Here is an 18,350-nt window from a genome sequence, read left to right as displayed (position 1 = left end):
CCATTTATATGGCGCAAATTACCCATTCACCTGGAGATATTGTAAAAAGTAGCGTGGTGACACCCTTTTATTAAAAGTGTAAACTAAATGGTATTATGTCAGGAGTTTATTCACCAAGTTTGGTCAAAATGACACCATTCAAAGCGACAGGAAGAAAGTTCGAAAATTATGAAGTGATATAATTTTGATATCGTCATTTTGTAATCGATACTTATGTTAAAATTTCTTCACAAACATCATGAAAACTATACATTCGATAGATATGGATCTTAAGTCTAGGTATTTATTAAAATTAACTCATTTGCTAAGCGTTTTATAATTGCTTTCTTTAGTTTAAGTGAATTATATCACTTTTATTTATTTCTAACGACGCCATTTTAACGCCCGTTTCCATGGAAACAAGCGTGGTGACCCCGTTTTTTATTTCATTTTTGAACTTGCGCAAATTCCAAGAATATTTGTGCAAAGTTTCAAGAAAATGACACCACAACTTAATTTTGACGTAATTCGTAGTACTTCACCTTAACAAAAAGAGTAATAGATCTTTAAGAATACTTAACTTTGAAATAATCTCTTAATGTGTTCCTAATATATCTGTTACTATTGAAAATGTTGCAAATGATGCAAATCATATACCCTGGACAAAACTGTGGAAACCTTAAAAGATTGCCAACCATTACGCTGTGATGGGGTAGAATGATGTCCAAGCTTTATTTGCCGTTTAATTTCACAGGTGACTCCTTGTCATAAGGATATGCACTATAGTGGCTCTAGGTCATGTAACACTGTGTTGAACAATTTGCTAGAAATGACGTTTTGCAACTTGTGATGGGTTTGGTGATTATACAAGGCCATAGATAAGTATTATATCTACTGTTGAACTGGTTCATGTAGATGTTCATTCTATCAATAAATAAGATTTATGAGTTGAAGTGTAAGTACACAAGTACCATAGCAGCCAAAAGTCAGAAAAGACTGAACGTTAAACCCATTTCTTTACAGTTTCAATATAGAAATTTCATGTGACTGGTAATGTAAACACACCTATATAATGTTGTGAGCAAAATGGTACACTTGCATGACAGGCAAAGGTCTGCAAAGAGAACTATGGACCCATTTGTTTACGTTTCAACAGAGCAGCAACACAATGAGTTTGTTATAAATCATGTGACTTAATGTGGCACACCTACATATTCTTAGCAAACACACCAACATTACAGACACCTTTTGGGTCAAATTTTACTAAAGTCAGGAATATTTGTAAACTTTATGCTTTCATTTGTTACTCAGGGCTTTAAAGGACTATAATCTGCTTTGGAAGTTCAGAAGATCCAGATGCCTATTTGTGTCAGTTGAAACTCAGCAAAGCCATAACAACAAAGGTATGGTGTAATTTATCTATTCAGTATCATATATTTACAATGCCTGTCAATGTTTTCATCGAAAAGTACAAACTGTTTAGGATATTTTGAGGCTTCCTCGTTCAATTTTTGTGTCATTAATTATAAAAAGATTTTTATACATTGCATTTCTATAACTTCTTTATTGAAAAATTATCAAATATACACACATTTGAAATTCTCTGTGAATACATTTTTCTCTACAATTTCTGCATAATGTGATCTATCTGATGAAGATCACTGCATTGTAACGAAGTGAAAATATTGTACAGGAATGGTTGATGAAAGGCAGCTGATAATACAATTTTGGTACATTTCAAGTGATAACAGCATTTAGCACAGTAAAAAACTGGTAACTTATAACTAAATTTAGTGTTTGAAAAGTAGTAAAATTAGATGACCTGAAATTACCATATATCTTGTGTACCTCATAATAAAGTTGCTTAATGTCATTTATTTATTCTTGGAAAATATTAATTTTGAATAGTAAAAATATTAGTCTTTCAACTAACAATCTTTGAAATATAGACAAATAAACTTCAGAATTGTATTAGCTTTAAATGCGTTCAATGACTGCTCGTTTAAAGTTTCTCTAACAAGAATTGATTAAACTTTGTATAGCTCTCCTTACCCTTTTTGATAAGACGTGCAGCAGAAAACACAATTAGTTTTTGACTTAGTGTAAAAGGACTATGTTGATTGTTGATAATGTTAAAAAATTGATGGCATTAATGTAAATCAGGCTTACCGTTTTGTTAGCATACCTTTTTGATATAAAAACAGACTAAATCTTGATAACATCATTACCAAAGGGTTTTTTCTGAAACATACAAAAGAAAAGAAAAGTAGTTGTATCTCAACTTCTACAATGCATTGATGAAATCAAGCAATTTTACTGCTTACCAACATTGTCATTTTAGGAACTGTGTCAAGAATTGCAGGAAACACTGCATAAATTCTGCCCTGTTGATGATTAAATAGGTATACCACTGATCACAAATTTTAGATGTTCAAATCGATACCATGATATCACAAGACAAATATTTCTCCTGTCAATCCTAGCTGTCAACTCATTGTTTCTCCTGCAGGGACGATGGAAAACACACTCTCTGAAGCACTGCTTGTATCAACATCATGGAATACAGCATCAAATGACCTGACATCACAACCAACTAAAACACTGGTCAAAGATTTCTGTGAAAACACACTGAAGTCTGATGAAGTTTCTGAACTCTCCTGTACTGTCCTTGATGTTGAAGTCAGTGAAGACCAGAAGAAAGATGCAGAGAGTGTTGGAGTTACTTTGATCCCAGCTACAAGGAGCAAATGGTCAGATCCTCAAGAAGACCCACCTGGAGTTAACTGGCTTGTAAATCATGGCACATACTACCCAGGGCTGAAGCAGCTACAGCATATAAAACATGTAGTCAGCTTTTCTCCCAAGACAAAGAATGCAGCAGCTGCTATCCATGAAAGTCTTTTTCCTCAGTCTAAGTTACACCAGCTATCTCCTCCTGAGCGAAATGGAGTCTTGTTTACTTTTGACATTTGGAATAAGGATGCTTGTGGACTGACCAACTATCACAGGACTATAATCCATGATTTCTGTGTAAGGAAGGCCAAGGCTGGTGAACAACTCATTGCATATTCCACTGTTATAGATGTAGAACTCAGTGAAGACCAGAGGAAGATGCTGAGAAATGTGGCGTTACGTTGATCCCTGCACAAAAGGAAAAGAAAGGTACCAAGAAAAAGGATTTTCCAAATGTTGACTGGTTACTGAAGCATGAAACCTACTATCCACACCTACGACAACTCCAAAACATCAAGTACATAGTTGGCTACGCTCCAAAGACAGGATGGGCTGCTGCAGATATTATTAAGAAGAATCTGTTCCCTGATGCAAAACTTGTTTTGATTAACCATGCTTGTCCAGAGGAAAACTGTCTCTGTGAAAGTGGAGATGAGGAAGATCCTGAATTGGAAGATGAAATGTTGGAAATGGCAAGTAAAGCTGATCTGTTGTTCTCAGTTGGTCCAAAGATATACAAATACTTTCAAAATGCCTACCGGGCAAACATTGGCGGGAGGCAGCTTTCAGATATCCCTCATGAAGAGATTCTTCCAAAGCTGGTCAAGTTTTCTTTGATACTGAATTGGTGATTGGAACAGACACTGGAACTCCTATTATATTGACATATGGACAGCTTGACACACAGGAAGCCTTGAAAACCTTGTGAGTCAATAGCTGCATCTATTGGAAATGTTGCTAACAAATGGAAGGAATTTCATAATGTATGCACAGACTGGAAGATTAAAGGTGTTTCCAAGCAGGATATCAAGAGAAAAACAAGCCTTCTCATCGAAAAACTTAACAGTGCTCATGTCTCACCAAAACTCTATCCAACCTATACAATAAATAAATTGTTACGAGTTCTTCAACAGTCTCACCTCTGCCTTCCTCCATCATGCTACACTGACTACAGTTTTGAAGGTTTGGAAGCAATAGCAGCTGGTCTACCAACAAGAGTCAAGGATGATTCACACATTGCTGCTTTGATTGAAAAACATTTTCCAATGCATAAGGATGTCTGTGTCATGACACGTCAGAAGACATGCATGGACAAAAAAATATCAAGATGTCTAACTTCCAACACTGAAGCTTTTCATCATGCAAGGACACTCAAAGAAGATTTCAGTCAGAGTGAAGTGGTCACAAAAAGCTTGGCAAAATTTGCTTCTGTATTCAAAGAGGAGAAAAGGACCAAGAAATCAGGTACTGGTCACATTATAAGCTGAAATCAATTTAACATTTTTTAAAGATTACTGATATTGAAACCTATGGTGTAAAATAGATGATATGCCATACATATTGCCTTGTACTGTCTGGTACAAATAAAATGGTAATATAGGAAACTTTCGTGACATGGTGATTTAATATTCCAATGGAAAGCTTTTAGGTCTTAGTTGAACTCTGTTTCTGTGTCGAGCCTGCTGTGTCACTAGAATAGTTGAAGTGATTGTTGCTATGATATATATTAATAACAGCCATTTTTACCTGTTTTGTATAGTATTTATGTAATGAAGGGATGTAACAGCTCTGCAACATTAACCTTGCAGAATTATCCCATGGATGTTAACCATTATCAATTTTGGAATATTACAAATACCAACGGCTGAATACTCTATGGTTAATGATCAGGGATTTATCTTTCATATCTGTTCTGAAAGCTTTGCTAATGTTCGAAAAATTAAATGCATGAAATGAACCTGGATTCCATGAAAGAGTATGGGAGATTATTTATACATGCATCAATGAAAATACAAAAGCTTGATATTTGTAATAAAATAGGTGAGATTTGGTTAAATGAACACTTTTCTATTTGTCAAAAGCTATACTGGCATATTTACTCAAATCGTCACATTGGAGATTTTTACATTACATTTCAGGAAAACATACAGGAAATGAGAAAGAAAAGGAAAAAGAAACTGAACAAAGCGTGGATACACACCAAGGGATGCTAGAAACAAAAGGAATAAAAACAAAAGAAACCATAACAGTGCACCATGGGATATCAGTTACAGAAGATACAGATAATACAGAAGATAGTGAGACTATAGACCCTGCAGCAGTGCATCATGGGATGTCAGTCGCAGAAGATACAGAGACTATAAAGACTACAGCAGTGCACCATGGGATGTCAGAAAAAGAAGATATGGAGAGTACAGAGACTACAGCAATGCACCCTGGGATGTCAGTCATGGAAGATAAGGAGATTTCTGAAACTACAGCAATTTACCATAGGATGTCAGTCACAGAAGATGCAGAGAATGCAGACGCTAGAGCAGTGCACCATGGGATGTCAGTCACAGAAGATAAAGAGACTACAGCAGTGCACCATGGGATTTCGGGCACTGACACAGAGATTGGTGAAGGCATAGCAATGCAGCCTGGGAGTTCAAATACAGGAGATATGGAGACAACAGACACTATTACAAAACAATCTTGGGTAGTCAGTGACAAAGAAACAACTTCTAAGAACAGCAAACAAAGTGAGACATTTTTGAAAAAAGAAAGTGCCAGTAAAGAACAAAGACAAACAAAACAAGGACATCACAGGAAAAGAAAGAAGATGAATGAAAGTGACAAAAAAAGAAAACCCAAGATGCCAAGAAAAGAAATCAGAAGTAGGCAATGCAAACTATCCAAGCCTGGAAGGACTGAAAGAAATGAAAGTGGTCCTATGAAAACAAACCAGACCAAATACAAAACTCAGAGGATGAAAGAAATGAGTACCAATCCAAGCAATCCACCACCATTAGACTCAACAAAAGCTAAAGAAAATACAGGTGATGTATAATGGTTGTCGTTTGTTTTTAACTTCTTTGTTATAATTTTCTGTACTATAAACACAGTGTCCTGTATTCTCTGAACTTTTTCACTCCCTTTTTCCTCTGTAGAGGTCCACCATGCTGGTAAAAGGGTTAACGGTACATTGCAATGCCAAGTGTTCAGCTTGTTGAAATAGCCTGCATATGTATAAAGGCAAAAAGCGAATTTTCAGTCTAGATCAAAATTTATGCATTGGCAATTTATTTAGCTTGAATAATCCTGATTATTGGACCTGTTTTGATGTCTACCAATGTTTTATAAATATTTTTGCTATGTTGACAAACTGAAGTCTGGGCATTTCTGTCATTAAAGCCCCACTAGCTGTATCTTTTAGCATTATTTTTATGATAAAGTTTGTGAGAATGAACAAATTTAGGTGTGTGTATAAACTATTATTAACTACCCTCTGAGGGGACTGTATATGCAATTTTGAACAAGATAAAGATTACACTGTGATTAAATGTTTGCCCAAACATTAAATCACAGCACCATGCAGAAAAGCAAAAACCATGGATACTGTGCATATCTGCACTTAAATCTTCACAAGATAAACTGCACAGAGTAGTGCAATGTAATGAATGTTTTCAACTGTGACATTGTATGTTCTCTTTCCTTTGCAATTATTACCAATTTTTGAAAATGGCGGGAAATCAAAATGACCGTTAAAATTTGAATTTACTTGCCAAATGTTTCACAAAAGAATGTTTTCCTAATGCAGTAACAGCCCATATCCCTTCACAGGGTAGAATTCAAAGAGAACCAGGTGAGAATAGAAAGATATTTTGAGGTCAACAAATTTCAAGAGTTACAGCTAGCGATATATACAGAATAAAATCATAAAGTATTGTTCACAAATATCATTACTGTCCCTTATACCGGTATATATTAAAGCGCAGTGGTCGTCGCGCCGCGCTTGCGTGGTTTTTTTGTTGATAAACATAATTTTTTTTAACATAAGTCTTCTCAACTTCAATAGGAGTGAGATGGGAGCAGTCCCCCACTTTGTTAAGGCCTTTGTAAGACTCAACATCATGCAATAGTAAATATTATCATAAGATCGGAAACGAACTTCAGTGGTATAAACTCGTGTAGAGCTACGAACATTGGGACACTACACTCAGCACATTATGTCGCTGAGTTCACTGTACGCAGACACAGTGAACAAAAAGCTTTGATCGCGCGCGATCACGCAGGTTATACACAATGCTATGTACAGTACAGTGAAAATACATAACTTAAATGATCAACATTGCCTATATATGTAGACCAGCAACAAGCACAATGCCTAACACAAAAATTACACTCAAGACAATGATCTGCTAGCCTGAGCAGGACACGGGAGATGTGTTGGGAGACGGTCACCGCGTTGACGTACACGGATATAGAGAATCCGGTCCCACAACCTACCGGCCGCCGCGACGACTTGGCCCACAACCAAATGTTGATCACCATGTCTTACTTCTCCTAGTATTACGTGGTAAGAAATAGTAAATGTCAGGAAACAATAGACAAAACGAGCGGGTTTTCGCGGCATTTGGCAGGAAATTGCACGGCTACACCGTGCATGGACGTATCGAGAGATCCTGTGCCCGGTCCTGTGCACGGTCATGGCAGTGATCCAACCGCTACGCTGGTGTAGGCCTACCGGTGCTGGGCAAACTTCGTTGTTGTACCTCCTGATTGCCGGGTAGGTCTGAATCCTCTTTCAAGTGAGATAACCCCCACATAACAAGAAGACCTATGAAAGGTCCTTCGCTTGACTTGATACCTGTACTCAGAATTCTCGTTTGCACCCCAAAACGGGGTAAACTTTGTTGTAGTTGAGTTGGATTCTCCACAGCCGAGTGTAGCGCGCCATATACCCGGTTTGACACGGACGTTCATACAGACCACGGAACGGAACAGATGCAGAGATGCTTCTTGCTGCAGCGGGCATTGCTCTGCGAGCTGTAGATTTCTGTAGTTTGAGTTGTTGTCTTTGTACAACTTGTTGTACTCCTGTCGGGCCTCTTGAAATGAAAGCTCTCCCTTGCTAGCGATGTCGAAACTAGAGCCCGGTCGTTGATAGTCTGTTGGCGTATACATGCGTACTGTACGTCTAGCTCTATGGCTCGAGCGATAACAGTAGCCGAGCCCCATTCAACTGATTCAAGAAAATCACGAGCAAATGTGATCTCAATCCAGCGTGCAATTATTGTTCAATATTCAGCAGATATTTAACTTAGATTAATTGACCTTTTATTGCGTGTTACATTTGGTTAGTTGGTATGCTTGTGACAGATCAGCCGCCATTTTAACAAGCGGCAATATCGCAAACATTACAATCAACCCGTAACATGTGCGGCGTTCTTGGATTTGTTTACAACAGAGGGGGACCCCCTCAGGAGGATGCGCAGCGCGACGACCACTGCGCTTTAAGCCTTACCCACACGTGAGGAAAAAACAGTAAGCAAAGCATGGATTCATTAATGGTGGCTGATTTCTGTACAGTCTTATTACATATATATATATATATATATATATATATATATATATATATATATATATATATATATATATATATGTAACTCTCTGTGTCCAAGTTCAGAGGTTGCCATAAAAGCCATTATGGTGATAACCGGGAGGGCACATTGTATACATTTTGTATATATATATATATATATATATATATATATATATATATATATATATATATATATATAACTCTAGTGACTTGCTGAACTGGTGTTTTGTTCCAAGTCGATCTCACCTCCAATCCCAAAGTAAAATTTTAGGCTGATTGGCAACGTTTCGATATGACTTGCATATCTTTATCAAGCCAGTGACTAAAATAGGCACGCATGCGCAAGATGAACAAGAGGGTGAAACCAAAAATAACTATAGGGGTGGAGACATGAAAATATAAGAAACTAGTCGTGTATTGAAGTCGGCTCGTAATCATTCAGTCCATTAGGATACATTGTGTCGGCCCTATGTATCCAGAGACTTTCCAGCTCTTTGAACAAATTCGCGTTAGGGACATGACATAAAAGTATGGCTGAGAGAGCATTATCTTGGAGAGTATGTCCTGGTAGTCGAAAATGTGGAACAACATATGGTGATCTGTCCGCTCTATTTGTTTTAATGTTGGAACGATGACCATTCAATCTTTTGTGGAAGGGTTGGGTTGTTTTACCGATGTATTGGGTATTGCATGTGCGACAAGTTAAAGAGTAGATGACATTGCTGGACTTGCAATCAAGGTCATGTTTAATTGAGAACGTTTTGCCTGTAGATGTAGATATAAAAAATTTCGTATTCTGTATTACAGGGCAACATGCAATCTGGGCTTATTGCAAGCTTTACAACCCCATGTCACTTTGTAGAGTTGGTCGTGTTTGAGTCTATTCTGGTGTATGATGTCGCCGATGGTAGCTGGTCTACGGTATGTGATGACAGGATCGAGGCAGAGGCATGACCATTTTCATACGGGGTGATGAATTTAAAATGACTTGGTTTTCATGACTGATTTTCCTTAATCTGGTTGGCGTGGGTCAAATGTAGTTGTCCAGGGTATGCGGTTTGATGGTTTATGTTGCTTGTGTTGTTGAAGATCTGTGCGATTGAATGGTGATGTACGAGAAATCTGATTATTGATTAAGCAACTCGAGTAACCGCATTTCTTGAGATGTTCTGTGAATTCTGCAAAGTCTCTTATTGCGCCACTCTGGTTTGCTGCATATCCTGTGTATACTAGAGCACCGGAATAGACGATTGATTTGAATATATGGTATGGGTGACAACTGGTACATGTAGGTGGTAGATAGCGGTGTGAGGCGGTTGGTTTGGTGTAAAAGTCAGTTTCTATCCTGCCGTTAAGAAGATAGATTCTTATATCCAAGAAAGGGACAGAAGAACTGCTGACTTCTGCTGTGAATTTAATTTTCTGATGGCGTGTATTGAGTCGGGCGATAAAGTTTCTATGTCTGCTTCGATGATGTTGACAGTGCCGACAGGTCGTCAATGAAACGATAAGTGACTGCTGGGCAATGCGGTGTAGTGAAATAAAATTTATTAATCCACCAACTCATGTAGATGTTTGCGTAAGAGACTGCAAATGGGGTGCCCATGGCTGTACCGGGAACTTGTCTGTAATATTTGTCTGATATATATATATATATATATATATATATATATATATATATATGCCCCGATCATGCATATATAAGACTGTCAAGCCAAGAATCCTTTCACTACTTCTTCTGTCTAATGATTGCAGGATGCATGAAACTTAAGTAACAGATATTATTACTTTGTACTTGAAGTAAATTTGTGTTTTATATATATATATATATATATATATATATATATATATATATATCTAATATATATATAATTATTTTAGTCCTTATATAGTACGAAACTGTTCAGAGGGTAAAGAACAGCATTATTCTTGCTGAGTTTTGCATTGCATAGCTAAGTTAGGCATAATAAATAGACTACAACCAATGTTGTTTTATTATACTGACATGGTGTTGACAGTGCAATTATGGGTATAAGCTGACACAGTGTATTACACTAAAATGCAGATAAGAATTGACAGTGAAATTGATCTAAATGTTATCACAATTGCGTAATAGGTTTGTTAAGTTGTTTCAAAATTTACTACATGATATATAATTGTACTTAAGTTGCGATGATAGCATAGTTTCACAGTAGGCTTCCACTGTAATTGGTGATACAGCAACAAAGCCTGTCGGCCAGTAGGAACTGATTAGTGTCTGTAAAGATTTCCGGACTTTCCATCCCTGTACATTTCAACAACTTTTGTGAGATACAGCTTTTTGCATATGTACATCTCTTTTCCCGTGGATCATGATTGTTTGCCAAAGAACTTCATAGAATGCAAAGGCAACAAGAAACTAATGACAACTGGACTCTGACTCGGCTGTGATACAATGTAACTCAGAGCGGTGGTGTATAAGGATTATATATGATTCTGTGTATGTGAAGTGCACTGCAATGTGTACTCCCTGATGTATGTTTATTATGAGTCCATAGAAAGCTTTTTGATTTTCACTGCAGTTACAAATCTGTGCAACTTTTACGGCAAGCTTTGGAACGACTTTACAAACCAATTACACAAGTGTGATAACATTTAGAACAATTTAAATGTCCATTTTATCTGATTTTCAGAGTAGGGGTTATATATATATATATATATATATATATATATATATATATATATATATATATATATATATATATATATATTATATATATATATATACAATTAAGGTAATGCACCTCGAAAGTGAAAGACTTAAACTTTTGCTCTAACTTTCTCAAGGAATCTTTCAATCATTCTCTTTCAAAATCAAGAATAACTAGAAAGCATTTGCAAGCAAAAGCGAAGTTCCAGAGACCAGAGCAGCGGAAGAAACAAGAGAATGTGTGACAAAGATAGGTGCAGAATGAAAGAGTGCTTTTAATATTCAAGCACGTACCTATAGGGCTGCTAGCAGTAAACACAATGATATACAACTAAAAGCAAGGCAGTCCACAGATTACAAATGCCTACATGTACGGTAAAAACGAAACAGATACATACGGGGGCGACAACGCACGGAAATGTATATCAGACGACATTCTCGCGAGCCAGAGCAATAATTTTCGCTCCGCTGATCTACGCAAAAGTCAATCGCTTGACGGGTAGCGCTGAGTTGTTGCCGTAAAGAGGTGCGTGGTTTACGACGATGATCAGACGAGAGGAAACATCGGACCTAGGCCGTTGAAATTGAAAACCGAGGCCACATGCATTTTCATTTGATTAAAAGCACAGACTAAAACAATTTTCATTGCAATGTCGCTGTTTTCACGAGATCCTGACCGTTTGATCTTGGAAAGTTGAGCTGCTTTAACGTGCAGCCACGCATGCCGGCGCCGGTGCGGTGAGGGCTGTGTGTTACCGGCCTGTGTGTTAACGGCCTCGCAGACTGATATAGGAAAAACGGGGAAAACCGCTGGTGGCTCCTCAGAAATACGGCGGGCAGTTTCTCCGCCAAGACAGCCAATTTTGAATCCAATTTTGCATTGACCTTCGTTTTCGAGCACACCCACCTCGCCTAGGTACACGATGTACCCAGCCGCGCTTGTAAATTTAGGGAAAGCTATAATTTTCTCTCTCTATGCGACCGAAGCCATCTTATGTGCCGCCATTGTTACATTCGGGCGAAACAGTATAGCAAATAAAATCAAAAAGCAACAAAAAACAAAGCGAAAAAAAGCTAGAATTATTAATAGCTGAACGCAATATGATAGTCGAGCAATGCAGAATAAAAATAAATAAATAAAAACACAAGAAATGCCGTAAAACCCGTCTGAGTTGAGCGATGACGTCATAAGCGTGTCGCAATGCATTCTGGGTAATTAGGGTAAAATTTGTGTATAGCATGTTCTATGATAGTAATACCGGAAATAGAGAAAGAAAGAAAGAAAGAAAGCAAGAAAGCAAGAAAGAAAGTGAGCAAAAACTAACATTTCCAGAGCTGGTCTCTGGAACTAAAAATAGGGGGTCACCGTGCAAATTTTGGTACTAGAGAATCAAATAACCCAAGATTTACTGATATTAGAAATTCAAAATGGCCGCCATCCCTGTGTTAACTCTATAGCGAAAAATAAAAATTTTCGAATTTCAAAAAAAAAGCCGTGAAAAGTTTTCTTTCACCAAGAGCTTTAAAATGAACCCCCACATGTGGTATATCAGAAGAGAATTGTAAAAGTTTGAGAGTCCGAATGTCTGTCCCGAGGTGCGTTCTACCTTAAGAGAGAACAGTGTTGTGAATCAAGAACTTCAGTTGGTAATTAGACTAATTACACAAGTGTGATAACATTTAGAACAATTTAAATATCCATTTATCTGACTTTCAGAGTAGGGTTATATATATATATAATATTAAGAGAGAACAGTGTTGTGAATCAAGAACTTCAGTTGGTAATTAGACTGTTGCCAGCCATCATTAATGAACCCATGCTTGCTCACTGAAACTCTGTTTTTCCTAACTTTTGGGTAAAGATTACATATTTAGGGACATGTAGGTAAATAATGATTGATTATTTACAATGCTCTGCTTTAATTTAGTATTAAGCACTGTAATTTCCAACGAGAACATTTGTATACTTATATATATACACATATACCGGTATATTGAAGTATATAGATGTCCTCACGGGAAATTAGATACACATATATGTGTGTCTGTTTGTGTGTTTATTTATTTATTTATATAATACCCCCCCAGCCAAAGAAACTGACCTTCCCCTTTGATGCTGCTATCACTCACAAGTCCAAATTCTAAAAATTATCACTGCAATGTAGAGCACTGAGTAACAACTGTTTGTGAATGAAGACCACAAAGTATGTTTGAGAGAGTGTACTGATTTCACTGTAAAGTAAGTTTTAACCAAATAACATGTCCTCATCTGGTTTCTAAACACCAGATTCAGATGATTTCATGGTGCATGTTGGACTAGATGAAGAATCCTACCAGCAACAAATGAGAGATCTTGACAGTCAAGTCCAAACAAGGAGTGTCAGGGAGAAAAAGGAACAATTGAAAGCAGCATGGGAGAAGATCAAAGCAGAAATGGACAAAACTGAATGTGAGGCTATAACAAATAACAATTCTGTCCAAAGAGTAGATCAAAACTGTAGGGACAACTTTGGTGAAGTTTCAGTGACCAGTATGAAACAAGATTCCTTGGCAATCTCACTTGACCTACCTACTCTGTATAACCTGTACAGATTGAAACAAACATGTCTATCTGGTAGTTTTCCTGACTCATTTGAACCACTATTGATAACTGATGAGATGAGAGAGGGGGCTGAAAAAGTTGGATTACAGCTAAAGTTGAAAGCAACATATGACCAAGCCAGATTTGATGAACTGGAACTGTTCTTCATAAACAGTAAGTTTGCTGTGTTTCATACCTTGACTCAGAAGCAAATTACGATAATATTTACATCAACGGTGAAACTAACTCACTGAATGGAAAACTTCAAGTCTCTAAATATGCATTACTTTGCGGTATATTTGTTGTTTCTCAACTTAGACAATTGGATGATGATAACATTCAATTACAGTCACTTATTAGTGCTGCATGCATTCTTCACATGAGTCCAGGCATCTCGATACAGCTCAAATGCTGTGGTGGGTTATCAGAAAAAGTATGAGATGTTAACTCTAGCCATTTCAAACCCTTACCTTATGATATTTAAGTGCTGTTTGAGTCTAACTACATGTTTCTGAAAATATACTCGTATCAATTCAACACCAGGATATGTACAATGTCAAATTAATCTGGATTAGAGAATAAGAGAGTTCATGTGTAAGCCTATGTCTCTATGTGCTTCTCATTATGCATACTAAATATCTGCCTTGGATGGGATGCAATCTACTTCTAACATTAATGTGCGGCTTGTGGCGTCAGTTATATAAACTTCAAATGAAACTATTAAAATATAAAAGTAGTCAACATTCCTTGTGGAATAAAAAAAATAGACATTTGGGTCAAGGCATTGCAGAGTTATAGCCTGTTGAAACTTCTGCAAAACTGACCAAATAAGAAGAAGTTGGGGAGTCCTTAATGTACCGGTATTAACTATGTTAGAGGTCCCCTAGTTTTTATTAAATGTTTGAAAAGGGAAAGTCATTATTTGCTGTTTTTCAGGAAAGTTTGACAAGGCAGTGCTGCATTCAGAGTGAGTGACTGCTATTGTAAATGCATTTTTAGATTCTTTGAGTGTAAAGAGGTGTCAAAAGTGAGATTAACCAAAAAAACTGCTCTGTCAATTCAAAAGAGGGGTGCAAATATGGCTTGTTTTCAACAATAACAGTTTTCCTACATAATTTTATACCAATTGAATCAAACCTATGAAATGAGATATGGACATGGAATTTTTACAGCCTATTAACAAGGTTACAGACAAGATGACTATGGGACAATTTTGCTGTATTTGAAGTACTTTTTAAAAATCAAAATTTGAAATTTTGAAAGAATTTTTCAATTTTTTGATATGTAAAATCATAAAAACATTTTATTTACAAATCCTGCCGTATGCATCGTACAATTAATAGTGTCAACATATTTATAACTAATTTGGTAATATTAAGTACTACCCAATTATTATTCAATTCAATATGTAAAAAAATCTGAAAAATGAAATTTTAATATTTACTGGTGTCATATTTCAAAATCATGGCTGTAAATATACAATTTTTAAATTGTTTGGAGAAAGTATTAAGTAAAGGAGTTATCCTGAAAATTTGAACTAAATATATTGATTCTAACTCTTGAAACATGACATTAACTCTGAGAAAGAATTCGTGCAAAATAGCCTTTCCAGCCACCTTAATCCATTTTATTTGAGTGATGAGATCAATCCTTAGGTACACCTATGACTGACAATCATGCCCAGTGTTTATTAGCAATAGTCAGCATGGGTATGTCATACCGGTACATCCTTATTTTCATTCAGGAGATGGTGTGGACTTGAACCTGTCAAAATGTATCATGATGTCCTTGAGGGAGAAGATGATGAAGAGATATTCACTGATGTACGTTTATGATTATTAAAAAACTGCTAGATCTGATTAGAAATTATTATCAATAGATTTATTTCTATTTAGAATTCTCATGTGTGGAACATTTCAATAAGTAATTTACAGTGAGCGAAGAGGTAGCGGCTGAAAGCCGCTAGCAAAGTGAGCTCTTTAGATAACGTGTGTACAATGTATTTTGAATTTGAATGGAATCTCTACACCTTCAAGTTTGAAAATAAGGCACTTCTGGTCTGTATATGGGGTGGCCGTTTTTACTACTTTGTCACAGAATGCATGAAATAAAATATGTCATCTACCAAAAAATCTCATTGGGCAATGACCTTTTCTCACAAGGAAGCGTAACTCTGTTCAAAAAGAGTAAAAATTTCGTTCAAAAATGATCATTTTTGAAGCTGGGTTCGGTTATCGTTGTGTGCAGCCATTTTGAAACACGCCAACTCTTGCGAGAATCATACAGGTCCATGCAAAATGAATTGCCAACGCACACGGAAATTCAAAATACAGTCGTGAAGGTCACCAACGACAAAAACGATTATTTTTCTGCTTCAGGTGTCTTGTGTTTCTGGCCAACTCTAAACTGATCTACAATAATTTTATTTGGTCAACTTTATCGCCTCGAGTTTTAAAGTTAAATTTCTAAAGTACATTTGTGTTTTTGAAAAGGATAGACAGACATTTTACCTCTAAAATAGGTAGCAAACAGAGTGTTTGGCATATGTTCAATTAATGATGAGAATTAAATAATAAACCAATCAATCTATATTTTACTCAACTCTCACCAGCAGAGAGTGTGGTATGGTACATTCAAAACTTGGACAGAGTACAAAACTGAACATTTCAAAGGAAAACAAAGTATCCAAGTTATACAATATACAAATGTTTCAGTGAGAGGGTCTGCACAAATCAATAATATTAATGTCAAAACCTTACGCTCACTTTCAGTCCAGCTAGACCTGTTATATAGTATAATTCATCATTGAAAGTTAATTTCATGATTTCATTAAAAGCAACAACCTATTAAATATATTCTGTATACTTTGACATAAACAATTTCAGGATGAAGACACTGATCAGAAATCTGATGCAATGGTCACAGGAAGAGTTGATAGTAGTTCTCAGACTGAACACGGACAGTGTAAGTATTTGTGATTTATCTTTGTATTTCTCATGAGACCACTAGATATTCAAACACAAAATCACTGCACATCAAAATTCTGATTGGTACCCATAATCATCTACTCTGGAGTGTATTGTTAAACATTTTATGACACCTCACCCTAGACATAATAACACTGTTACAGTTGCAAATAACCATTCATTTTCATTCGTTGTAGAAAATTACTGATTGTGAATATCAAATCATTACAATCTCTCATCAAAGCAATGCTAGTTACATATTATTTCCGAATATTTTTCATCATACTGCAAAGGAACACACAAATAATATAATGACAGTGTAACCATGAGTCGAAGACGAGTGGAGACACGGTTAAAATGTCACAGGTATTTTCCAAGCTGTACAAACAGCAACAAACTGAACCTCAAAATGTTGTGTAATTTTCATTGAATACAGCAATTACCAGTATAGTAATCCTAAAACAAAACACACGAATGTAATGACTGTATATTCTTGAGGAATTACATAGTAATTTTTGGAAACAGTTAACCTAAAGCAGTTACCATGGGTTCTTTAAAGGTATGGAAATCGATCCCAGGGCCTAGGAGTGGCACATGTAAAACAGTATGTATCTTTGCGTCAGAGGCGGAATAAACTATGAGTGTATCTATTTATCCAGGAAATCTTAATCCCGACTGCTATGTTTGTACGCACATAGAGCCAGTCGACGTTAGGGACACAAACAACGAGGAGCAAACAGGCGGTGGTTTGAACAAAATCAATGTACCGGTACTTCACCGATGTCTGTAACTCCATACATGAAAATATTCGTAGCTTGACCGCGCTTTGAACGTAGCTCGTAAGAAGGGACAGTGGAAAGCCCATGGAACTACGTGTACAACTATAACAGCCACTCATGTAGTTGGTGCACAGCGCAGGTTTTTACGATCAACAACTTTGACGGATGGTGGACTGACCTTTCCTACCGCAATTGTTATCTCCCTCGATTCAGCACACAATTTTCGTATGGACTATTGATGCGGTGTTTACAGTTGTTACGTGAGGGTAAATGCTAGTCGTATTTACGACTGCTGCGTAAACAGTCACTGAATAAAATTTGCACGCATTTACGAGCACTGGATATTTTTACCTTTTTCAATCAAAAACAGTCCATATAGGCATATGACGGTGACAAAACAACACAAAGAATCTGCGTATATTGTTACTGAATTACTTTGACCGAAAAAAATTCACCCAAATGGTGATCATACAGAACTCTGCAGTTTCTGGACTAAACGACCCCCAACCGACCGGATCTCAGTCAACTGCCAGGCTCGATGTCTACTCTATCAGCGTCAACTCAAACTTTCACTCCAGACAACTTTACCCCCACAAACTGGGAATATACTAAATTATTCTAAATAATTTTTCTTTAAATCAACATGTTTCTGAACCAACAAGGGGTAACAATATCCTTGACCTGGTTTTGTCTTCATTTGAGTGCATTCCAATTTTTATTGGTGAGAACTTGCTTGATCTGATCATTCTTCTCTTACATTGAGTATTCCCATGTATAACCATTCTACCATTGGCTTTCCGACACACCGTAAATTCTATAATTTCAAGAGGGCTAACTGGGATGACATCAAAGCCGACCTCCATGCCATTCCATGGAGTTCTTTGTTGTCTGACTCTCTAAATAGCGCGTGTGATATATTCTATGACATTGTTTTTCTGCTTTAAAAGATCATGTTCCTCTTATCCATGCGAAAAAACCAGTTCCACCATGGTTTGATGACGAGGTTTTTGACCTTTTGAAAACAAAGGAAGCATATTGG

At 36.7% G+C, this 18,350-nt stretch overlaps 2 protein-coding genes across 2 annotated transcripts in view; both read left to right on the top strand.

Moving 5' to 3' along the window:
* The first annotated feature begins 1,276 nt into the window (after positions 1-1,276).
* LOC139128161 (uncharacterized) lies at positions 1,277-4,177 on the top strand. Its single transcript, XM_070694000.1, has 2 exons — positions 1,277-1,382; positions 2,489-4,177. Exon 2 carries the CDS (start codon positions 2,494-2,496, stop codon positions 3,115-3,117), a length of 624 nt encoding a protein of 207 aa, XP_070550101.1. The 5' UTR covers positions 1,277-1,382; positions 2,489-2,493; the 3' UTR covers positions 3,118-4,177.
* LOC139128170 (triadin-like) overlaps positions 3,325-18,350 on the top strand; it is a 24,312-nt gene continuing 9,286 nt past the window's right edge. Inside the window, exons 1-6 of the mRNA XM_070694006.1 lie at positions 3,325-3,408; positions 3,846-4,176; positions 4,851-5,750; positions 13,273-13,740; positions 15,311-15,389; positions 16,452-16,530. Of these exons, the coding sequence (XP_070550107.1) occupies positions 3,325-3,408; positions 3,846-4,176; positions 4,851-5,750; positions 13,273-13,740; positions 15,311-15,389; positions 16,452-16,530 (1,941 nt within the window). The remainder of the gene's footprint in view (positions 3,409-3,845; positions 4,177-4,850; positions 5,751-13,272; positions 13,741-15,310; positions 15,390-16,451; positions 16,531-18,350) is intronic.

This window comes from Ptychodera flava, unplaced genomic scaffold, assembly GCF_041260155.1.
Source record: "Ptychodera flava strain L36383 unplaced genomic scaffold, AS_Pfla_20210202 Scaffold_45__1_contigs__length_1260105_pilon, whole genome shotgun sequence".
NCBI classification, from domain to species: Eukaryota; Metazoa; Hemichordata; class Enteropneusta; family Ptychoderidae; genus Ptychodera; species Ptychodera flava.
This window is presented reverse-complemented; position numbering and strand designations above follow the sequence as displayed.